The sequence below is a fragment of the Typopeltis vanoorti genome, chromosome 7, assembly GCF_054136105.1.
Source record: "Typopeltis vanoorti isolate ZY-2024b chromosome 7, IOZ_Tvanoo_1.0, whole genome shotgun sequence".
NCBI classification, from domain to species: Eukaryota; Metazoa; Arthropoda; class Arachnida; order Uropygi; family Thelyphonidae; genus Typopeltis; species Typopeltis vanoorti.
In genome coordinates, this window is record NC_143555.1 from 134812729 (window position 1) to 134837703 (window position 24975).

The following is a 24975-nucleotide window of genomic DNA, read 5'->3' on the forward strand; positions in this document are numbered from 1 at the left end:
CTCTAATTTACAGCTTCTGTATAAAAGAGGTTTTGTTCCATTGGATCCAGCAATCTATATCCATGGCATGGTCTGCTACTCCAGGCTGTAGTGCTCATAGTTTGTTTCTCCAGATGATATCCATATGTTCTTTCTGTTTATCCAGAGTGAGTTTGTAGAAGCAAAGGATGCTTTAGACCCCAGGAGGGTTTAAGATGATTAAGAGGATCTTTTGGTAAGCAGATAAGGGTAGCTAATGTTTGGCATGGCTTGAAGGGGAGGGAGTCTGTATGTTATAGCTTTTCAGAACATCTGAAAATTTTGCAGAGATGCTCTGGATGGCTAAGGAATCTCGACCTTTTTTAGGGGAAGGGTTAGCTTGGGAGAATGCCAGGGAGTTCTGTTGATTTTTGTGAACGGTATTAGTCACTAGCTAAAAAAAGGTGTCCTGAATGTAATTTCTGTGGAGAGTTGAGCTGGTTCAGAGCAAATGGTTCTGAACTGGTTCAGATTTTGTTAATGCCATGTTGCTTGATAGATTAATATATGTTTTCTGCAGACAGAAAAGATAGAAACTGTTGGGTAGTTGCTGTTTCCCTTTTCAAAGGTGAAACAGATATTTGGGTGTTAGTTGTGAGGTGTGCTAAGAACATGATGGATATATTTCCAGTGTATCTGTCATGTGGCTAAATGGAGAATATGCTATCTATATAGCATAGTTATATTGTGAGTTTGAGAAGGGCAAATTTTAGTCTTGTATTTTCAAAATGTTCTATGAAAAGATTGGTGGATTGGAGAGGCCTATAGCAGTGCCTTCAATCTGCTTGTAGATTTTACCTGCTACATAAAACTGCCAGAGTTCATGATTAAACTAAATATGAAATAGTTCTGAGTTTTCTTTTAGAGATAGTAAATAGGGTTATATCAGAGCTGATCATAATGTCAGTAACTCTGACAAGATTTGAGGTGCATAGTTTTTAATGCAGAAGGAAGTGTGGTCTTATAAGGAGGTGGGAGAAAGTTTTAATTTAAATGCTCAGCTGCCTCATAAGTAGGGAAAAGAATACAGTCTGTTCTGTTTGTGTATTTTTGGTAATCTTAAATCTGGGGAGTCTTAGGATTGATTATGAGATGCTAAGTTTTTGGATGGTTTCAAGAGACCATGATATGATTTTGTCTAATAATTTGATTAGGGTCCACAGCAATGAAGTGGTAAGTAGATAGAACTCTGTAAGATCAATATCTCTTGATCATATTCAGAGTGATCAGGTACTACTGCTGGCATTATCCTTATCTGCTTTAACACGTTCGCTGCCACACTACTTCAGCATAGTCTGTTCCTGTACGCCGAGCAATTTCACTTCTTCAAGGTCAGTACAGTAATCTCGTTGCCGGCGGTAAGCGTCATACGAGTATACTCGTAGCTGGCTTGTGTGGCTGGTTTACCAACTACGAGTATACTCGTAGTTGGCAGCGAACGTGTTAACAATGATGATATTCTGGTTTTGACAGCTTTTTTTAGTGCAGAAAGTTCCACATAGGATAGATTCCTCTTTGATTTTAAAATGTTAGCTATGTCTAGCTGAAATTGTCATTGTCTGTCTGTGTGTGTGTGGGGGGGGGTAACTGTAGATTCTCATACTATTTTGTCATGATTTGAAGACTGGATACTTGTTCTGAAGCTAAGGTGAAGTTATAGCTGAGACCAAGGGCATTGATAGCTACTTTCTTTGGCTGAAAGGATGACAGGTTAATCACAATTTGTTCTGGAAGCAAATGAGGATTTTGTATTTTCTTAGCTAGATGATTAGAGAAATATATTAGAGAAAATCATCCAGAACTTGGCATTGAGGATGTTGAACAGTTCATCCCATTGTGCTTGAATAGTGCTGCAGGATGATTGTGTTAGCCAAACATGGCTTGTGTGGCATCTGTTTGTTCCCATATGATATGACAGTAGATATGGAGAGCTTTTGGAGATTTGTGTTTTATCTTAACACAGGTAGGAATAATGCCAGTCACGACAATGTTTGAGAAATGCAAGTCTGTTCAGTTAGTGTAAACTTAGTTTAGTGAGATTATTGTTTGAACTGTTTGGTTCTGACAACCCCTAGTTGACTTGAACCCAAGTTGTTCTTCCCAGTGTTTTTCTTTCATAATTTTTTTCTTAGTTAATTCTCAAGCATGCTTGCAGGAATCTTACTTGGAACACGCTTAATAGAGGAATTCTTCTGTAATTCTTACATTTAGTTTGATTTTTTATTTTAAAGATAAATACACCCATGATTCAACTGTCTGACCAGGCTCTTTGATTATGCACTGTAGCATATGTAAAATTCATACTTCCATATTTGAGCATTTCTGGCTATCTCTTTCAGTTGCCTTTCTACATTTTGGATTTCTGGTGGCTTTTTCTATCAACAGTATTAATGTATTCGTGGTGTACATTCCTTCTGCATGTTTTCTACCACTTCTTTCTGTTACTGCTTATTTAATTTAATAATTTTTCGAAGTAATTTACTCCAGACATTTAGAATATTCTCATCTTCCATTTTTTTCTTTGTTCATTTTTCCATCAGGAGGCATAAGCTCCTCTGGGTGGCAATGACAGCAATTTCACAAATTGGTTAAATTAATATTTATATCTAGATGAAAACATAATTACTACTACATGTGTTTAAGCTCTCTACTGGCTGAGGTGGATGAAATAGTGAGACCAACTTGCACTTCTTATCCATGTTATTCACTAGTTACAGAATCGTATCCAGATTTATCTGGATATATATACGTCCTGGCTGGTTGTGGGGGGGGGGATAAAGAAGATTTTATGTTTGTGAGGAGAAAGCCACAGCCAATCTGAAATTTACTCAGTCCTGGAAAGAAAAAGAAAGGGAAAAAAAAAAAAAAACAGATGAACCATATACTGATCAATCATAAAACGATTTGTGTATGTTCACTCAAATTCTCATCTCATTCAGTTTCATCCTCTCCCTCCCAAATACATATTTATATACACATCAATGTGTTCAACACTGCCAAGTTGAATAATTGTTATACATACAATTTAATTAGCCTATCCTCTAACCTATCACTTAAACTCTAATTTTATCTTCAAGTTGCATAAATTCACTACTTCTGTAACCCTTTTGAAGTCCATTTCACATTTTCTGTCCTAATGGAAAAAATGAACTTCATGTATTTGTTCTCTCATCTTCACTCATTTATTGTTTTGTATTCTGGTAAAGTTTTGCATTTGATCATATGCAGCAAACTTCAATTATCTAACTTATATATGCCTTAGTTTAACTTATAAACTTCAATTGAATCTCCTCTCTATCTCTTGTTGGATAATTCATCACATTATAACCAAACCACTTCAACCAACATACTCAATCTCTGTATTGATTAACTTTTTCTGAAACCTGTCCATTCAACTCATATGCCAACCTGGTTGGCCAAGTGGGTAGCATATCCACTCTCCAGCCAAGAGGTTGTTCGAATCCTGCCAAAGGGCATGGATATTTGTGATTGTCCTATTAACCAATTACCATATGTACTGCTGTATGATCTTTGATGCCTTTACAATCTTACCAAATTGGATATACTGCATTTGTACATTCAATTCACATTAATTTTGGATCCCACTTCCCCTTCTGCCTATTCAATATTTCAAGATCATTTCATAAAGAATTTAGGTCATCTGATTAATTGAATACTTTAGCCAACTTCACATCATCAGAGAAATTTTACTGTTAATATTAAAAAACAGGAATCCAAACACTGAACCCTATGGTACCCTGTTCCTAAAAAGTAACATCAGTCTGACCTTATTAGGCACCTTATTCACAAGACAACCAAATGGATCTCTTTCGGTCTGCAGACCCCTCTCCCCACAGGTAAATAAATCTATCAACAATCACACACTCTCTTCACCAACAATTTGAAACTATAAAAACCTTAGTCCACCAGGCAAAACTAATTTGCTCAGATAATGTTGCACTCAACATAAAACTCACCCACATAAAAACACTTTTTTTTGACCAGTGGCTATGCCTCTCACCAAATATAAAGAATTTTAACACCATATACCCACACTGCTCTTCCCCTTCCAAACAGATTTTTTTATATTTTTTAAGTTGGGCCCATATATAGGAGGTTGGCTGGTCAACCTGTAGTACGTTAGTACCGTATATGGGTGGTGGGTTGTGAAAGGAGAAACTTGTTTACGTTTGATTTGAATGCCTGTATGTTGTATTCCTTGGGAAATACGTCTAGGGGAAGACTGTTCCACAGTACTGCAGTAGTAGGGATAAATGAGGAGGAAAAGAACTTGTTCTGTGGGTTTCAAGTGTACCGTGAAAGGATGTTGGCCGGCAGCTGTACGTATTCCAATGGGCTTAGTACAGGGTGGGGGAATTATTGATGCTATTTTAGATGAACATTTCCCATGGTAATATTTATAGAATATACAGATTGCAGAGACCAAACATCTATGCAAAAGTGGGGGGAGTGAGTTGGTGAGGGATGGGTCATTTATTAGTCTAATTGCCCCCTGTATTGAGTTAAGCATTTTGAGGGAGCTTTTTGGAGCCCCACTCCAGATGTGAGAGCAGTATTCGAGAGCTGGGCGGATTTGTGACTTGTATAGTGTTAACAGCTGTTTAGAGGTGAAGTAGCATCTTGAGCGAAAGAGAAAACCTAGTTTTTTTTGGAAGCTGAGGATGCAATGGTTGTGATGTGTTTATGCCAGGAGAGGCTTGATGTCAAGGTAATTCCGAGAAGAGAAATTTCATCTTGTCTGAGAATTTGAGTGTTATCGAAAACAATGCTGGGGAAAAATGGTTCTTTTTTGTGAGAAATAAGACAGCACTGTGTTTTACTAGCGTTGAAGTTGACGAGGTTATCTGAGCCCCATTGGCAGATGGCTTGGAGGTCGGAATTAAGGGCAGTGGTGGTTGATGTTCTGTGAGTTGTGTAGAGTAGGGTTTGTCAAATGAAAGGGAGGAATGTAATGTGCATCCAGACAGGTAGGTCATTGATATACAGTCATACCCCGACTTACGCGAATCTGGAGTTACGCGGTTTCTTATATGTATGTATTCCCGTCCCGCTTCATGCCTCACCACTAGTCTTATCTTTCCAGCGCTGGCCGCATTCGCCAGTGTCGCACATGCTGTGAACAAGCACTGACGTGTTTCGCGTGGTCTCCATTCATACTCAATTTTTATAGTCTACAAACCTTGCGATTGTTTAATGTTATGTTCTTGATAAAAATTTTATCACATAAAAAATAATGTCCTCCAAAGGAAGCAAGTCCGATTCTTCTATAGCTAGCAAGAAAAGAAAAACATTGACTTTGAAAACAAAACTCAACATTATTAAGGATTTTGAAGGTGGAATGAAAATTTGTGAGCTAGCGAAGAAGTTCGATCTACAGGAATCCACCGCAAGAACAATCATAAAAGAAAGGTTTACAGATTTTGGAGGACATAGATTCTAATGAGGAACGAATTGTAGCCACAAGGTAAGGAATAAAAAAAATTATTAGCTTGCTATGAAGAAATTTTGCGTGACAAGAAAAAGACATTATGCCGCAGATGAATCTATTAGACTTTATGAAACCATTGACATAGAAATAACTTTGTAGTTTTTCGTACATTAAAAAAAAAAAAATTATGATTATATTTCTTAAAAAATATAGGTGTTTTTGTAAACCTTTGGTCCCAATTAACTAATATTGTGTATGTTTGTATATATAAATTACATGCAAAATTATACCCCGAGTTATGCGAATTCGACTTGCGTGCTTTTTGTTGGTCCTACCTACCTACCATGTAATTTCGGAGTATGACTGTATAGAAGGAAGAGGGTCGGTGAGAGAAGTGAACCTTGTGGGACCCCAGCATTAGTTGGATGGTGAGAGGATAGGGAGCCATCTACCATCACACACAATGTGCGTCCAGACAGGAAGCTGGCAATCCATCTGCAGAAGTCCTGAGGCAGTCCAAATGATGGGAGTTTGCTTATTAAGCCTTTATGCCATACTCAGTCAAAGGCTTTGGAGATATCAAGTGCAACTACTTGGGATTCACAGAATTTCTCCATGGCATTTGTCCAGTGATGGGTGATGCATGAGAGTAGATCTCCTGTTGAACGGCTTTGACGGAATCCGTACTGGTGGTCGCTTAATAGCTGGGTACCTTCAAGGTAGATTAGGAGTGGAGAGTTGATGATTTTCTCCATTACTTTAGATAGGACACTGAAGTGAGTGAGATAATTGTAGTTAGATTTGTCGCCCTTTTTTAGGAATGGGTTGAATATAGGCCAGTTTCCAGGTTTTGGGATATATATGTGTGTGTGTGTGTGATAATCGGCTTTTACTCGGTTGTTGTGATACATTTTAAAAACATAGATTTAATGACTAAAAACTGAGATAACTTATAAAGATTTTAATAAGAATAATACGACTAGTTTCGGCTTATAACAGCCTTCCTCAGGTATTCTTAAAGGAAAAGAATAGTAATAAACATTGAAATCCTGCTGAACCCTGTCCACTTAAACAACAATTTGAGTTATAACATCCCAGATAGCCATGCTCTAGTTATTCAATATTGGCATTCACATGAGCCTGCACGCACACTTGCAATAAACAATGGCACGCCTGTTAGAACAACTTGAAAAAATACGTTTTTTATGTATCAATTATGTGTGGCAATTTTTACCTGTAATTTCCAGTTTTTTTAGATACTTCAATGTTTATTACTATTCTTTTCCTTTAAGAATACCTGAGGAAGGCTGTTATAAGCTGAAACTAGTCGTATTATTCTTATTAAAATCTTTATAAGTTATCTCAGTTTTTAGTCATTAAATCTATGTTTTTAAAATATATATATACCTGTGAAGTAAGAGAGTGTGTACAGGTGACATATTAAGGATAGGAGTCGGTTATGATGCACAGACCTGCAGGATAATTGGAGGAATGCCGTCAGGGCCAGGAGACTTTTTTTTGTGTCTAATTTAGACAACAGGTTTGTGATGCCTTTTTGGCAAAAGGATACAGGGGGCATTGTATGTTGGGCAGTTGGAATGACTGGAGGGCATTTGCCATTGTCAGTTATGTGTGCATTGGAGGCAAAGTGTGATGCCAGGAGATTAGCTTTTTCTATGGGTGATGTTGCTATTGAGCCATCTGAGTATGATAGAGGTGGGAATAGTGTTGGGCAAAAGTTACGGCCAATTGCCTTGGCAATAGACCAAAAGGCACGGCTGCTGTTTAGACAGGCTGCAAGCTTCCTGCTTTTGGCCCATTCAAATTCCTGTTTTGGAAGCATTGATAATTTTCTTGCATTTGTTTCGGGCTTCAATATAGGCATCGAATGAGGATGGGGTTCTTGATTTGAGCCAGTTGTGGTATACCTGATTTTTCATTTGTACATCAGATTACATCAAATCCATTACATCTCTTATATTTGTGGCATCTCAGAAAATGTGACCAAGATCTTAAAGCACCATCTTGTGACCATTTATAAACCACACAAAAAGCTAGCAACCCTTACCCACTCCCCAAAGACTACAACCTCTGGATTTACATGAAGTGTACCGGGTACCCTGCAGCTACAAATGTTCTATATTGTGGACAAACAGGTAGGACAGCCAACATTTATATATCGGAATGCCAGGATTACATCAGATTCCATCACTATGGCCACTCAGGATTAACAGACTATTCCCTGGATATCTGGCACAGGATTCAGTGTGTGTGTGTGTGGGGGGGGGAGCCACTGAAGCATTAATTTAGAGAGGCTTTTCCTCGTGAGAAGCCTCTCTAAATAAACAAATGTAGTTGTATCAAACTGCCTCTCATATGAAGAAACCTGTATTGGCAGATAGTCGGCCCAACAGTCAAGAACACCCAACCAGTCAATAGGTAATGTCATTATAGGAATTTTCCATCTCTGTTCCATCTTTGTTACTAAAGTGTGCCTGTGTGCACATGCTTAATACCAGCGTATTAATCCCTGAAGATGCCGATTTAACTTCAAAAAAACATAGAAGGTAATAATTATTTTTAGTTATCCAGTTTACGTTGTTAATTTCCTTAAACAATTTATGATGCTCACTACCTAGTTCTTTGAAGATTCTTCTGAATACTCCTGTTGACTGGCTATCAATTTCTTACCCATCATACTAGGTGATTATCAGTACATTCTTATGTGAATGCTATCAGAGGCTTACTTAAAAATTCAGATAAATCACATCATAGCCATTACCTTGATCCATTTCTCCCACGACTTCATAAAATCAGCAGATGATACCTGTCAAGATTCTGAATGATTCCTTTAATTTTTTATTACTTTGTCTATAACATTATGAATTTTCACTAGTCTGTAATGGTTTGCTTTATGTGATGTCCCATCAACAATTTCTTCTTCCTGTATTATGTCATTTATCATGTCTGATTTCTTGTCAAGTACTATTTTTCTTTTCAAAATAGTCTCCAGAACATTTTTCTGCTCTCGTGATATTTGTCTTTAATATTCCCGAAGTCTTCCTATGACTTTGAGTTCTTGCATTTTTCTCTGTATTTATAGGCACCTATTGTGACTTACTTTGCCAGGAACTTTTGATATGATTGCTTCTTTATGGGTAATGTGTTGATCATCATAATATAGATATCTTGTTTTAAGTCAGTAAACACTTTTCTAACTTAAAAAAAAAAAAAAATTAAATGGTATATCATTTAATTCTATTTAATATTGCTTCATCTTTAGCAACACCTGGAAGATTGGTAGATCATCTTGAGAATACTAAGGGATTTAACTTGAAATCATTAAAGTACTTGGTAAGTTTTAGATCTTTATTTTTATCAAATATTTCTTTATGTATTTTTTGAAGATTATATACAATGTGTGTTGTTATTAATGATATTAGTAGACTATCAGAAGATCAGGATGCATCAAGGAAGGATACCTGTCACCCATACCAGCTGTCATACCTTTTCTTGAATTCATTCACGCTACATGATCTGAGAGAAAATCTGTCCCCTCACCCTTTTGAAGGGTGAGGGGACAGATTTTCATTCTCAACTTTCATGGATTCCCTCTCAACCCATCCCTGCACCCTCCATACAATTAAAACTTCCATCTGCTGATATCATATGACTCGTTCAGAAGTTTGTAGGCCTCTGTCATATTACTCCTTTTACTTCTGTTTGCCAGTGTCTACAGTCCACAAATTCTCAATCTATCTTCATAATCTGCATTCCAGAGTCTTGATATTATGTTGAACATCATCCTTTGCATCATCTGCATCACCAGGAGACCATATCAAAGCTTTGTAAAGAGGCAAAATGACTTTATAGCATTGAAATTATCCTACGAGTTCTATTTGCAGCCTATACTATGTAACCCCTTGAACTTTGATTTCCTTTCTGCCAAAACTCCAAAAACTGTAGCATGATCGATTTTTTTCTAGCATAATCCTACCAATATAATAGGCCATTGGATATCTCATTACACAAAAATGCTTAACTTGACATTTACTAACATTTGAATTGACAGCCATTGTTACAACCTATTGAAATCATTCTGGAAGTGCTGCATGTCAGTCACATTCCTGATTGCCTACATCATTGTAGGGTAATCAAGAATATCTTTGCATCAACAGTTATAACCAGTCATCCTTCCCAATGTGTCATTAATGTAAAGATTTAATGACAGTGGACCAAGGACTGATCTCTTGTGATATACACTACTAGTAATCTTAACTCTTGCTGACTTGCACCCCTGTACACTACTTTTTGATATGTCAGTTAATTATCCTCTTATCGTGTTAATAGTTTATAATACAATCCCATATCTTTCAACTTATTGTTGGATGGTATGGGAGACTTAGCCAACTTAGCTTATATGTATTATAACAGGGGTCTCCAAACTTCTTTGACCGTCGACCCCTTCAAGAGTTTCTTGATGTTTTATCGACCCTCTCTATTTTACTATTACGTAATTATAATAGGACAAGCAAAAAAGATGCTTATGTGAGTTTTTAGATTGTTTATTTTATAGTTGCAGTGTTTATTGTATGTATAATATAGTATATATTATTATATTACTACTACTATTACTATCACTAGTAATATCACTGATATTACTAGTAATATTAATATACTGGTATTAATATCACCGGTATTACTACCAGCCCTTCTCAATTCTTCAACATAGAGAAGTTTAGTTCGTGAATGAATAACGATTGAATTGTAATATGTATGTTGATGAATTTAGCAACATTAATGCTCACTTGTATGTCGATGGCAAAAATGAGACGGGGATCAAATACGTTTAAGTATAAGTAAATAAGCAACCGCACACGTGTTGCCATCTTGCTCCGGCCGGGCAGGAACCACAGACATCCATTTATTGGTAAATACATCATTTTGGCCTACTTGATTGGCCTCCGTAACTATTTTCATGACCTTGCTCCATCTTGCAGGTCTTATTCATGTCACTGTTCCTACGATTCACTCTTAATTGCATTATCATTCAGGATGGAGGTAATCCAAATTAAGCGAATTAAATATTACACGTACAATGATGTCTTATATTTTTCTATCGACCTCTAACAATGTTATATCGACCCCTGGGGGTCGATATTGACCAATTTGGCAACCACTGTATTATAATATATAATACATATATTATTATTTAGAAAAATTGTGGGAGGGAAAGAAAGCCTTGAGAAAAACATGCTGGATTCAGTCTGAATAAGTTTTTAGGATCAGATTTTCACTGTATTTTCACTGTTGAGAAATCATGAGAATATAACCAGCATTAAAGTTTTATAGATCTGGAATAGGCAGCTGCCAAGACAAAAGACTTCAAAATGCTACAGCTATATTTCTGTAAATGGGATTTAAAATGAGGCAGTACATAGTCTATATTTGATTTGTATATCAGCAGTTAGAATTGAAGAAGGTACAGGAAGAAGGTTTGATGCTAAATCAGGTGTGAGACAAGGGTGCAAGTGATCTCCACTGATAATAATCATCTATATGGATTACATTATGAAGGAAAGTAGCATTAAACATGATATCAGAATTGAGAATTAATTTCAGCTTTTTACTTTATGCAGATGATGATATACTCCCAAACAATCCAATATCTGCGGGAGTCCTTAATTCACATGAATAATTGTTGTAATAAATTTGCTATGAAAATCAGCAATAAAAGACACTTTATAAATATGCAAGAAAATTTGAAACCTTCAACTATATTCAGAATGGAGATCCTATGAACAAGTAAAGTATTTTAGCTATAGTCACAATTTTTGGTGAAGATGGCAAATTAAATATGGAAATAGCCAACACAATTAGCAAACTGATATATAGTAGGAAGTCAGCTGAAAAAATTTATATGGAATAAGACAAATCCCAACTTGCCATCAGCAGAGTTCATGATTGGCACTATCAACATGAGAACCATCACTAGAAATGGGACTAACAGAAGAATTGGACGAATACCTGATCTCGATATAATAGGCGTTACCAAAACAAAGACAAAAACAGTTGATCTTTTTAAGCAACAAATACAAGATGTTATATTTAGTCAGGGAAAAGGAGTAGCTATATAATCAACATTGATAAGAGGATAATCTTTTTGAATGGCAAATAATATCAAATAGTGATGTGGGCAAATATCAGAATGGGTAACTGGACGATGAGGCTTACCTGTGCCTATGGTTCTAATAAAGAAGTGGAGGAATTTTTTAAAGAATTAAAGAAGGCAGCTAACACAATGAAAAAGGAAAGGCTGGTCCTTGTTGGAGAACTAAATAGCACAGTAGTATATAATTGCTGAACATATAGAAATATTTTGATAATATTTTGCAATATTAATAATAATGTAAGTACCTGCTGAATTTCTGTTCAGGACATGGATATAGTTATTACTAACACTAGGTTCCAACATAAAATGTACTCAAATTCATATGGAGAGAAGATGCAAGAAATAAGTGTCATTGACTATGTTAGTATTGATAACAGTATTATTCTACTGGTTCAGGATTAAGAGTATACAGAGGATTTAAAATGGAAGTGATCATCATTTAGTTTGGAGCAGGTTAAAATTGAATCTTATTGAAAAGAAGATTGCGTAAGAAAGTTTTAAAATGAATCAGAGTTGAGCAGCTTTTAGAGATGAATTGTAGACTAAAATACACACATCATTCAAGAAAAAAAAGTTTCAAAACAGGAACCAGACTTTGGAGATTCAATGGCAAACTCTGAAGAAAACACTGGTTCAGCCAGAAGCATGTGGTGAGGTTGTCTGCAAGTATAGGAAAGTCAGAACTCCGTGAGGAAGTTAGAGGCAGTGGAGTAAAAGATGAAAGCATATATAAAGTTCCTGGAAAATAAATCAACTTATGTTCTTAGAGAATACAGGAACAAGTGTAAGAATGCAAAGCAGTATGTAACAGAACTAAACAAAATTCATGGGAAGATTGGTAAGGACATAGAAAATGAATATCAGGAAGGTGACAAACTATTCTGGAGGCAACTTTAAAAAAGAAAAGCTTAGAATTGGAGGAAAGAATACTGTAAGAGGAATCAGAAATGGGGTGATATGAAAACTGAAAATAAAGATGTCATCAATAATTGGAGTCATTACTCTGAAAGATTGCTAAATGAAATAAGCAATGACAGTAAAGTAGAAAAAGTCATCGAAAATGTGAAATGTGGAAAGGCAACTGGTGTAGATATTTGATCAGAAATAGTCAAATATGGAGATGCAGTGTAGCTACTGTAAAACTTGTATAATTTAGAAGGCCTTGTCTGAGGGTCAAATTCTGGATGATTGAAGTGCAGCTTTCATAGCGCCCATCCCTAAAAAGAGGAATAAAACAATGAGAATTTATAGAGGAATTTCCCTATAGAGTGTTACTGATAAGATTTATGTAAGTATTATTGAGAAATCATTAAGAAAAATTGTGGGGGAGAAGCTCGGAGAAGACGAAGCTGGATTCAAGCCAAAGAGAGGTTGTCAGATTGGATTTTCACTTTATTACAAATAGTTCAGGAAATCATGGAAGTATAACATGGATATGTATTTAAGTGTTATAGATCTGGAACAGGCAAGAGAAAAGCTGTTCAAAATGCTACAATTATGCAGTGTAAATGGGACATTATATCAGACAATACTCAGTCTGTATTTGAGTTGTAAGTCAGCAGCTAGAATTGAAGGAGGTACAGGAAGGTGGTTTGATGCTAAATCAGATGTGAGTCAAGGATGTACATTATTTCTACTGTTATTCATCTATATGGATAACATTATGAAGGAAAGTAATATTAAATCTGATATCAAACTTGGATATGTTAATCTCAGCTCTTTACTTTATGTAGATAATGTTATACTTCTAAATCAATCCAGTACAATTTGTGCTGGATTCCCTGAGTAAATTGAATAAATATAATTTTTATTACAATTATTCAGTGAAATTTGGTATGAAAATCAGCAATAAGAAGACGACAAAAATAGACAGAATATCAAAAATAGGTTCTCTATTCAGGATGCAGATGATTCTGCATCCTGAATGGAGAACCTTATGTCTCCACTCCACATTTTCAGTCCGTCCTCTTCATTTATCACACATTTCAGAACTCTGGACTGACCTCAATGTTTATTACACCAGTGTTGTCTATTCTAATGATTACAATGGTGAATGTTTTACATTTAACTGCCTTTTTGTGTTAATACAATGCATATCTTTATATAGCATCCTCTTACTAATCTGGACAATCAGGATTTCAGGCTATTGGAATTTTTGTTACCATCTTTTTATGCATTCTTTGGTTCCTTGGTGCTGTCCTGTCCTGTGCATTTCTTGGCTCTGATGACACATCGCATTTCTATTAGTTATAATGTTGCTTGCAGTTGATTCTGGATGATTTTGATGTCACATATAGACCACTGATATGGCATTGTGTAATAACACTTCTTCTTTTGAAGTCCATAATTTTTCCATATGTCATCTACAATGTAGAGAGATGTGCATTCAACTCTTGCTTTGTATATAGTATGAGGAATGATCTGAAAGTAATGCAATGCCTTCACGACAGTGTTGAGTGGCCCTGAATATATATCTAGTCTTTTGTTCCTACTTCATTTAGTATACAGTGGTGTGTGATCAAAGTTGTTTCTCATGTTATACACATAATGGAAGTCTTTTGTAAGTTTGAAGTGTATGAAATGCATAGAGTAATCTAATTTTTGATACTTGAAAATGTGAGCTATTTATAACCATCATTTACAGGTTTTTATGATGAAACAACTGTAGTTGTCGGTACTATATATTACTGGCATAAAGAACAAGAATCAGTGATGACAGAATTGACATTTATGACCAATCATAGTGTGCAGTCAAAAAATTATGATTTTCTTAAGCTGAGCAATTAATTTGTGAAAATTGAATAAGTCAAGAATCACTAGTACTGAAATTGAGTATCTGATTATTTTGATTCAACCAAATTGAAAATAGTGTATACTTTACTTTTTTTTATTATTATTTCACTGACATGTTATTATTTGGATGAGGAGCTATCCTAATGGAGGAATTATTTTTGAAACCTTTCATGGTTTAGGCCATGTGAGACTACTGGATTATATATGTCCCTTATCCTTCATTTTAAGACATGAAGTATCCCAATACTTATTTCAGTATAGTATGTGTGTGTATGTAACACTTTTTATTTGAATTCCATATTCAGTTTTGTAGAAAAATGAATGACAACTTAAATAGAATAGCTAATAGTTGATAAATTTAGTTTTTGTAATTTGTTCATAAGGTAATGGATGAAGCAGACAGGATATTAAATATGGACTTCGAACAGGAAGTAGACAAAATTCTTAAGGCTGTTCCTAGGGAAAGAAACACTTACTTATATTCTGCAACCATGACAAAAAAGGTAATGAATGAAATATTTTATTTTGACTAGTTAATACAAGTTTAAATTTCATATCCCCCCCTCTTTCCCCATTTTTCATATTGTGCTTTTAAATGTTTCATATTCAGTATTCAAAAACATAAATTATGTTAAATGAAATACTTTATCATAACTTTTTTAGAATTAACTGTTATATTTTTATTTGCTTTATCTTACTCTTTTTTCAAAAGCATTCAAGAAAATGATCTTTGCCAGTTTTTAAAAATTCTTTCTTAATCTTTATTTTGTCCGCTGGAAGAAAGAGGCAGTGAAGGCAAAGAAGAAAGCATATTGAAAGTTCCTGGGAATAAGTCAGCTTGTGCTCCTAGAGAATACAGAGACAGATGCAAGAAAGCTAAACACTGTAAAACTAGCTAAACAAAAGTCATGGGAAGACTTTGGTAAGAACACAGAAAATAAATATCAAGAAGGTGGCAAAATATTCTGGAGGTTGTTGAAGCTCAGTAATGGAGGAAAGAGTGTCGTAAAAGGAATTAGAGATGAAAATGGTGACACGAACACTGGAGAAAAAGATATCCTTGATGTATGGAGTAATTACTTCGAAAAATTGCTAAATGAAACAATCGGTGACTGCAGAGTGGTAAAAAAAAAACACTGACCAGGCATGCAGTCAGGAATGCATATCCATACTTGAAGTAGAAAAAGACATCAAAAGCCTGAAATGTGGAAAGGCAGCTGGTCAACCAGAAATGCTCAAGTATGGAGGTATAAAAGTCTTGCAGCGGCTGCACTGCATAGTTCAGAAGGACCAAGTCCAGAGGATTGGAATTCCAGAGCTCTCTTAGTACCCAATATATATATATATATAAAAAGGGAAATAAAACTGAATGTGAGCATTACAGAGGTATTTCCCTACTGAGTGTTCTTGGGAGAATTTATGCAAGTATACTTGAGAAATGGTAGAGAAGGATTGTAGAAGGGAAGCTTGGTGAAGAACAAGCTGGATTCAGGCCAAATGGATTCAGGATCAGATTTTCACTTAATAACAAATAGTTGAGAAATCGTGGCGATATAACAAAGATCTCTATTTAAGTTTTGTAGACCTGTAAAAGGCATATGACAAGGTGCCAAAGAGAAATGCTATTCAAAACTATAGTTATATGGTGTAATGGGGCATTATATCAAGCAATACTTAGTCTTTATTTGAGTTGTAAGTCAGCAGTTAGAATTGAAGTACAGGAAGATAGTTTAATATTAAATCTGGTGTCAGACAAGGAAGTACATTATCCCCTCTGTTATTCATTTATTCGTGATCTATATGGATCATATTATGAAGGAAAGCAGTATTCAACCTGATATCAAAATTGGAGATTTAAATCTCAACTTTTTGCTTCATGCATATGTTATAATTTTCAATAAATCTAGTACACTCTTCAAGATTTGCTGAATAAGTTGAATAACTGTTGTAATAAACTTGGTATGAAAATCAGCAATAATAAGATGACAATGAAAATAGGCAGAAACATTGAAAATATCAACTGCATCATGAATGGAAAACTTATAGAACAAGTAAAACATTTCAGCTACTTAGGCACAATTTTTAGTGAAGACAGTAAATTAAATATGGAAATTGACAGCAGAATCAACAAAGCCAGTATGCTAGGAAGTCAACTGAATAAATATATATGGAATGATTGAGATTAGTCAGAACACTAAATTAGCTGTATACAAGACAGTGTTGAAACCAATTTTAACTTATGGATCTGAGACCCGGGTTAGAAATACTTCATCAAAGACTAGAGACAACAGATATGAGAGTCCTGAGGACGTCAGCAGATGGCATCAATGGCAATATCATATTAAAAACAAGGATATTAGGAAAGAACTTGACATTGTTAGCATCCAGGAACGTGTTAGCAGAGCTAATTCCAGGTGGTATGGTCATTAAACAGAATGGAAAGATTAGCAAAAAACAAGTGTTCTTTCTCTGCCAGGTTGGCAGGAAAAAGACCCAAAGGAAGACCAAGACATAGGTGGATTGATTCAGTAAAAAGTGCCTTAGAAGACAGAACTATAAGATCTGATAATGTTGGAGTTTTGACAGATAACAGATTGATTTGGAGGAAAATTGTACATAGGAAGTTAGATGTAAGTTCTTCATGTAGTACTATCATAATATCCTGTACACCCTTTGAGGGTACATGTCAGGAATTTGATAATGATCTTTATTTTGGTATTGTTCCATTTTTATGCAGGTTTGCACCTAGCTTCATTTCAGCATGAACTGACTTGTGAATGGATGATCAGATTTTGAATAAAACTTAATATTTAAGAAATTTGGAGAGGAAAGTTGGCAAACTGTTTTAATTTGTGTTAAAATAGAATTGAACAGAAGGAGACTTGACTGCCATAGCAAGTTTACAGGACATAATGAATGAAAACTTAATTTCTTATGGTGAAGAACACCTGAAGATCTTGGTTATTTTTTTGCTGGTGATGTTGGAGTTGTAACCAATTAGAGATGAAAGCAGCTTTAGTAAGACAGATACTTTTCAGAGAATCTGTGGAGCATAAGGTGTGTGTACAATGTACTTGAATTTTGATAATGCCTGACGTCTGAGATGGATGATAAGAATCAAAGTACCTTCCAGTACATACTTTCTGTATACTGAAAACTGTCATTAAGTTGTTTTTCAATGAGAATATTCAGAAATGGAATGAGTAAATTTAATTGATAGGTAGACTATTAATTAAATTTACATATTATCAATTAAATTTCTGCCTGACTTCAGCATATTGAAGTCATGCAGAAAGTATGGAAAATAGATGATGACTGGAGAAATTTATAATGGTACTCTTGTAGGAAAAGAAAGCATTTTTCACTTGAAGAAAAACAATTACAATTTATGTCATAAATAGCTATTTTATATAGTATAGTTGAAGATCATCTTCTAACAGAATCACCTCTCTTTACATCTAAGATTAAGTTTCACCTCCAGGAATCCTAGTTTTCAACTCTGACATACAATTTAGACATATTAATTGACCTGTCATAGTGTGAATTACCATCACCATTGTATTTGTTCAAACAAGCATCCAAAAGCCATTGTTACATTATGCATTTTAAACTTCAAGTTAATGCTGTGTTTGTATCAATGCTACTCTCTTATTTCTAAATGATTTAAATGTAATTTTAAATTTATAGGTGCAACAAAACTTATTGTGCAAACCCTCCTTGATTGTTCTTTGTAGATTCACTTCTTACAGCATGTACATATATGTTCTAGTTCAACGGGATATTTAAATTACATTCTGTTCATGTAACAACGAGTTTTAAGGTAAGCTGCTCCACTTCACTACTGGCAATTCACTTGTTTAGTGACTGTGGGCATGAGGCTGATCACATGATGTACTCTCCTAATTGATATCAGCAAGTATTTTAAAATGTAGGTAATTATTTCATTATGGATTTAATCATTTCATTGGTTTTCAGTCTCTTTCTATCCATTCCTAGATATAACTCCTATAAATTTCTAGCTGTTTCTTTCCTTAACTAATGTCTACTTCTTTCATAAAACCTTTACAGATTTATTCCTTCATCTTATTCTTTAGCAACCTTTCCTTTACTTCCTCTTCTCTTGGTATCCACTCATTGCTTAATTTTGACCGCCTACTATCTGTTAATATGGCCGATCCATTTACATACTTCACAATAGTTCAGTTTCCTCTACTCTACTCATCTCTCTATTTTTAGGAATATTTTTCATATAATTATATTTATGCAACAATATCTATTATTTCTGCTCTCCATAATAAAAAAGGACATTCTTCTTTCCAATGTTTTTTCATTCTCATGCAACCTATCAACTTATTTTTTGTAGTCGTTGCCCATGTTTCACTTTCATGAGTAAACATTGGAATATATTTCTTTTAAAACATACAAGTAAATCTAACAGATAATCTTTATGCAGCTAAAAAGTTTTGTTTCCTGGTATGATTCTTCTATTTATTTCATCTCATGTTTCCTTAAAGCTAGCTCATTGTTCATGATAAATATGGATGTCCACAATTTCATTAGGATTACTTGCTAATTTTAGTTCAGTTTAATCTGAATTTGTCATAAAGCAAAATTAGATAGACAAATTTTATCTTTAAATCTTATCTCTCCCTGCTTTCTGTGAAGATAATTTGGCATTTTCTGAACCAAATTATTAATTTTTAATTTTTTTTTACTAACAGAACAATGTCATCCAGAAAAGAAATGTTTAGATTTCTTTCATTGATGCTAATTTCATAGTTTCCCATGAGACATTATTAATGAAATTCTTATAATATAGTAGCAGATTTCATTCTTATTAGTGAAATTATTATTATTAGTGAAACAATATTGTGACTGTTGTTTGGGCCTAAAATGTTACAATCATCCATTTTTTTTATTCATTATGCATTTTAAAACAACTAAAGTATGATAAGTTGTTTGCAAAATGTTTCTTTACTTAGTATTGAAACTTGTATAATTAACCCTTTCTGTTTTGGATTGGCATATGAGTATATATGTTTAAGGATTTATTTTTGGATAGAGAGAATGTATATAAATGGTTTAACTGTTCACACTTTGAAATAGTTTAAAATGCTTAATTTGCATAAAAATTATTTCAAAAATTACAAGCATGGCTTAGTAAAGAATAAGAATATTATCAGAACTAATTGCTCATTTTGAAAAATATTGCTTTTTTAATTAAAAAAAATCCTGAAAGGATTAAAAGTATGCCTTGATAATTAGTCATTTTTTTTTTTTGCATATCATTGAATTAAACATTAAAACAAGTTTAATTCTGTATATGCATATGCTGTTTACATTTGTAAACCATGACATTTATTTTTTAATAATTAGAATGTTTATTTATGAATACTAGTATGAATACCAGTACTTAAAGCATAAAAAAGAAATAACTTAAACAATAAAAACATAAATGAAAGCATCACATCTATTACTTTCATTAGTTAAGTAGGCACAGTAATGCAAATTTTATTATTATTTCCAGTTCACGCCACTGGAAGTAATGAAGTTTGCATTACTGTGCATGCTAAAGTATGTGTGCATCTTCTCATTTTTGCCATTAACAAATTAAGATTTTTATTGAATTTATATTTTTATATGATTAGGTTCAAAAACTACAAAGAGCATCGCTTCAGGATCCTGTAAAAGTTGAAGTTTCTAAAAAATATCAAACAGTAGATACCTTGCAGCAGTATTATCTTTTCATTCCTCTCAAACATAAGGTATTTTTTCATTATTAGCAATGAGTTAGATTACAGGATCTATATTTTTTAAAGCATAAATTGTGTGCATTAATCAATTTTTATTTTGATGAATTGTATTTATTTCTTATGAAAATTTATAGCTTGTTTATTTATTTTTATAATGAAATTTAATAAGCATAAATCAATCATTATAACACTTTTTTTTCCTCTTTTTTTTTCTTTCTCCTCTTCATTTAATGGAAGTGGTTGACAAGAGGATAGTGTTTCCACTTGCTAACCAGTAGATTGTGGGTTCAATTTCACAGTAAGAACGAATGTCTCTAGGTGATAGATGAATATCATTGCATACTGTGAGGCCACCACCTTGCTTATTGAAGGGTTAAAGGGGCTTAAAGTACCTTATTAGACACCTTCATACCACTAGGCCTTGCATTATCAGATTACCACATCTCTGATCATGTAAGTTAGCTGTTCTCATATGGAGGAGGTGGGAGGGACTTTTTTTTTTTTTGCTTCCAGAAACTTGGGATTTTCATTCCACAAAACAGACAAACTAGCTAGAAGAAAACATGCCATTAACAGACATATACTAGCCTCATAACCATAGTTGCTTTGACCATAATTAAAACAGTGATCATGAAAAGTCATGTTTACATTTTTTGGCTTCAAACCCAAAGGACTTTCTAATTTATCCTGAAATAAAAATGAGGCAGAAATTTATGTATAATTTGAAGCAGAAATTTATTATATATAATTTGTCTTACCTATTTTGAAATTAAGATCCAGATTTGTGACCAGTATAAATGAATTTATTTATTATCTATCTCAAAGAAATATGCAAATTCATAGCTGAAGAACCAGGTCTACAAATAAATGGCACAAATATCAAATACTGTATTTTTCGGACAATAAGACTCGCCCCAAATTTATGAGACAATTTTTAGAAAAAAATATTTTATTATATAAAGATATTTACAAATTCTTACTTAATTTTTATTTATTGTTACAATCATTTGTATTAGCAATATTCAGTTCATCTTCACTCTCGGTACTATCGCTCGTCTCGTTAATGTCACCGTCTGAATTACTTTTGTTGTTCATATGTATATACAGAATTAAACTTGTTTTAATGTTTAATTCAATGCTATGCAAAAAAAAAGATGACTAATTATCAAGGCATACTTTTAATCTTTTCAGGATTTTTTTAAAATTAATTAATATTACTTTCGTCTGAACTATTGTTGTCACTCCCTTCAAAAACTGCATCATCTTTGGTACCATCCGTCGCATTACTTATCCTGCATTTCTTAAATGACTCTATAATCGTCTCTTTTTTCACAGCTTCCCAAGAATTTTTCACCCAGGTACATTGTTGGCCGTTTCATACGTCCTGTTACTGTAACATCGTGATTTGGCTTTGCTATCCATTTGTTCCACTCTTCCCACATAAAATATTTGAATGGTTTATTAATAGATCCATCCAAGGGTTGTAATTGACTTGTAAGGCCTCCAAGATTGACAGCTAATTCTGTATTCATTTCTTTTAGAAGCTTCTTTGTTGATTCTGTTTTATGCACTCTGAATTGATCCCACACTAACATCGCACGCTTTTTAAACAACACACCTGGATGTTTTGCCCATATCTTTTGTATCCATAATTTCATTCCTGTTTCGTCCATCCAGCCTTTATCTTGAACGTGGATAATAATGCTACGAGGAATTTCATCTCTCGGTAACGTTTTTCTCTTGAAGATTAACATGGGGGGGGTAGTTTTGTTCTGTCCGTGCAACAAGCTAAAACTACAGTGTACTGAGTTTTTTCGTGACCTGTTGTTTTGATCACTATTGATTTAGTGCCTTTTGAATCTACTGTCCAATTTGAAGGAACATCAAAAGTTAGAGGCACTTCATCCATGTTCGCAATTTGATTAAGCTCAAAGTTAAATTTCCTTCTCGCTGATATGACAAATCTATGGAATTCTATAATTTTAGCTTCATAGTCAGCCTGCATTTTTTGGGCTACAGTGGTTTTTGTACGCATGCATAACCAGTGTCTTTTCATAAATCTAAAGCACCAAGATGGTGATGCAGTAAAATCTAAAATTCCATTAGCAGTTGCCCATTGTTTCCCTTCAAAAATTATCATTTTCATAGAAACATATATTCCCATGTTTTGATGATTTGTTACCCAATTTTTCATTTGTACTTCTAATTCTGGCCATTTTTCTAGGTGCGAACGTTTTCTTGTGTTTACATAGCAGTTTTAATTGTTCCTCTTGTTTTCTCCACTCACGAACCATTTTTTCTGTTGGTGGTGGACCAAAATGTCTTTCTGCTGCTCTGTTTCCATATTGTTTTGCATAATTTATCACATTTAATTTATAACTCGCGTTATATGAAAGTCTTTTTTGTTTTACACTCATTTTTTCTAATTTTAAGATAAAAATTTTAACAACTTATAAAAAAAATAATTCAAATGAACCATACAAAAGCGCATATGTTTACACACCGACTATTGACACTCTAAATTGGTGATTCACCCACATGCAACGAGATAACTTAGGTACCTACCTTTAGTGGCATACTTACTAATTTTATTAACATATTGTGTCAGTAATTGAACTTTGCTAACAGCTTCGGTACAGTGTAAAGATTCGTATTTTAATGTTACCTTCGGATCATAAGACACACCCTAATTTTCAGTTGATTTTTCTATGTAAAAAGGTGCGTCTTATGGTCCGAAAAATACGGTAAATATGCAGATGATATTATTATTCTTGCAGAATCTAAAGAACAATTGGAAAAAAACAATAAAAATTTTGAATGCAAACTTTTGGAATGAAAATCAAATATAAGCAAAACTAAAACCATGAAAATAGTAAGAGATGAGAGAAAAATTTCAATAAACTTAGAAAATCATATACTTGAACAAGTTAAAGCAATTTACATATTTTGGCAGTTTCATTACTCCCATCCTCGACAACACAGAAACAGTAAAATACAGACTTAACAAAGGATGGTCTAATATGAATATAAGGTGTGACAATTTAATTCCCAGAATGCACCTGTAAAAAAACCTATGTTCAGAACTATATATTAGTGGCTACTTGTCATCTTTTGAAGTAGTCCCCCTTGTGCATTTATACAATGGTTTGGACGGTGTTCCCATTTTTGGAAACGGGCCTAGAACTCTTTTTCTGGAATACTCTTGAATCCCTTTATCACATTATGCTGGATATCAGTCATGTCAGAAAATCTTCATCCTTTTAGCGCAGTCTTTAATTTTGGAAACAGCCAGAAATCACAGGGAGCTAAATCAGGTGAATAAGCAAGATGACCTAATATGGTAATCGTTTTTTTTTTTTTTTTTGACCAGATGCTCTGTCTCATAATGAGAGCACCATGGTATGGTGCATTGTTGTGATGGATGATCCACTTGTCAGGCCACAATTCAGGTCTTTTTCTCCGAACAGAATCTTGTAATCTTTTCAGCACCTCTAAATAGCATTGTTGATTGACTGTTTGTCCCTGTTCAATGAATTTATAGTAGACGATCCCCTTGTGATCAAAGAAACACACTAGCATGGTCTTGAACTGTGAACGTGACATGCATGTGTTTTTTTTTTTTTTTTTTTGGATGTGGCCAAATCGAGATTTTCCACTGCATGCTCTGGCATTTTGTTTCAGGATCATGCTGGCAGCACCAGGTTTCGTCATCCGTAATTACTTCCAGAAATGTGCTTATTTGCAGAAAGATCAGTTGCAACTTGTAGCTGCGACTAGCTTGTTTGTCCGTCAAGATCTGAGACACAAATTTCAAAATCTTTCGCAAACCCAATTCTTCAGTTAAAATTACTCTTGACTGTTACTCGATTCATTTGCAATTCATCAGCCATTATTGCACTCTGTTCACATTTGCTTCCGTCATTTTTGTTTCTGGTTGCCCACTTCTGGGGTTGTTATTCACATCTTCTCATCCTTTTCACACTTGACTTTTTCAGAGCATGCACACCATATGCCACTTTCAACAGGTCCAACATTTCAGTAGCAGTTTTGCTAATTTTCACACAAAATTTGATGTTAACGTGCTGCTCCAAATTTTGATCACACATTTTTATGCCAAAGTTTACATGCAGATCTCTATTGTTTTTGCAATAGCCAACTAGCAAATGGCTCTATTGACTTGAGTCTTATGCATGCATTAGTTAAAATATGTACAAAGGCGATTATTCATGTGACTCCAACCAAATCACCACATGGGCAACACTGGCTGTTCTGGGAATTAAATTGTCACACTTTGTAAATTAAACAAAAGATGGAAAAATGACAGCATTTCAAAATAAGACTCATTGGTCAGAACACAAAAGAAATGAGCAAGTCAAACACGAATTTAACTATAATTCTTAAACAGCAATTAAGATGGTTTGGACATCTCCAGAGAATGACCTTTCTAAGATTACCAAAAAGAACTCACAATTATCGAACTTCAGAAAGATGATAGAAATGGCCAGAAACAGAACAAGATGTGTGCAAATCTTTGCACATAGGGGACAAAACTCATCATCTGACAGATGAGAAAGAAGAAGAAGATAAATGAATTCTGAAGGGATACCTATAAAATTGTAATGGTAATGCTTTGCCCACTGAATTTGAACCTAATATAATGTTAACAGGGTCAGGCAATGATATAATGAGTTGAGATGATAAAAGTGATTTGAGGACCTTGATCACAGATATCAATAATTGACTTCTTACTGTAGGTCTTGATTTTTGTGTAGCATCCATATCTGGACTAT

At 34.2% G+C, this 24975-nt stretch overlaps 1 protein-coding gene across 1 annotated transcript in view; it reads left to right on the plus strand.

The window, feature by feature from the left end:
- pths (probable ATP-dependent RNA helicase DDX47) overlaps positions 1–24975 on the plus strand; it is a 107117-nt gene that overhangs the window by 46309 nt on the left and 35833 nt on the right. The window contains exons 5-7 of the mRNA XM_090396151.1: positions 8751–8821; positions 14816–14935; positions 20081–20197. Coding sequence (XP_090252277.1) covers positions 8751–8821; positions 14816–14935; positions 20081–20197 — 308 coding nt within the window. The remainder of the gene's footprint in view (positions 1–8750; positions 8822–14815; positions 14936–20080; positions 20198–24975) is intronic.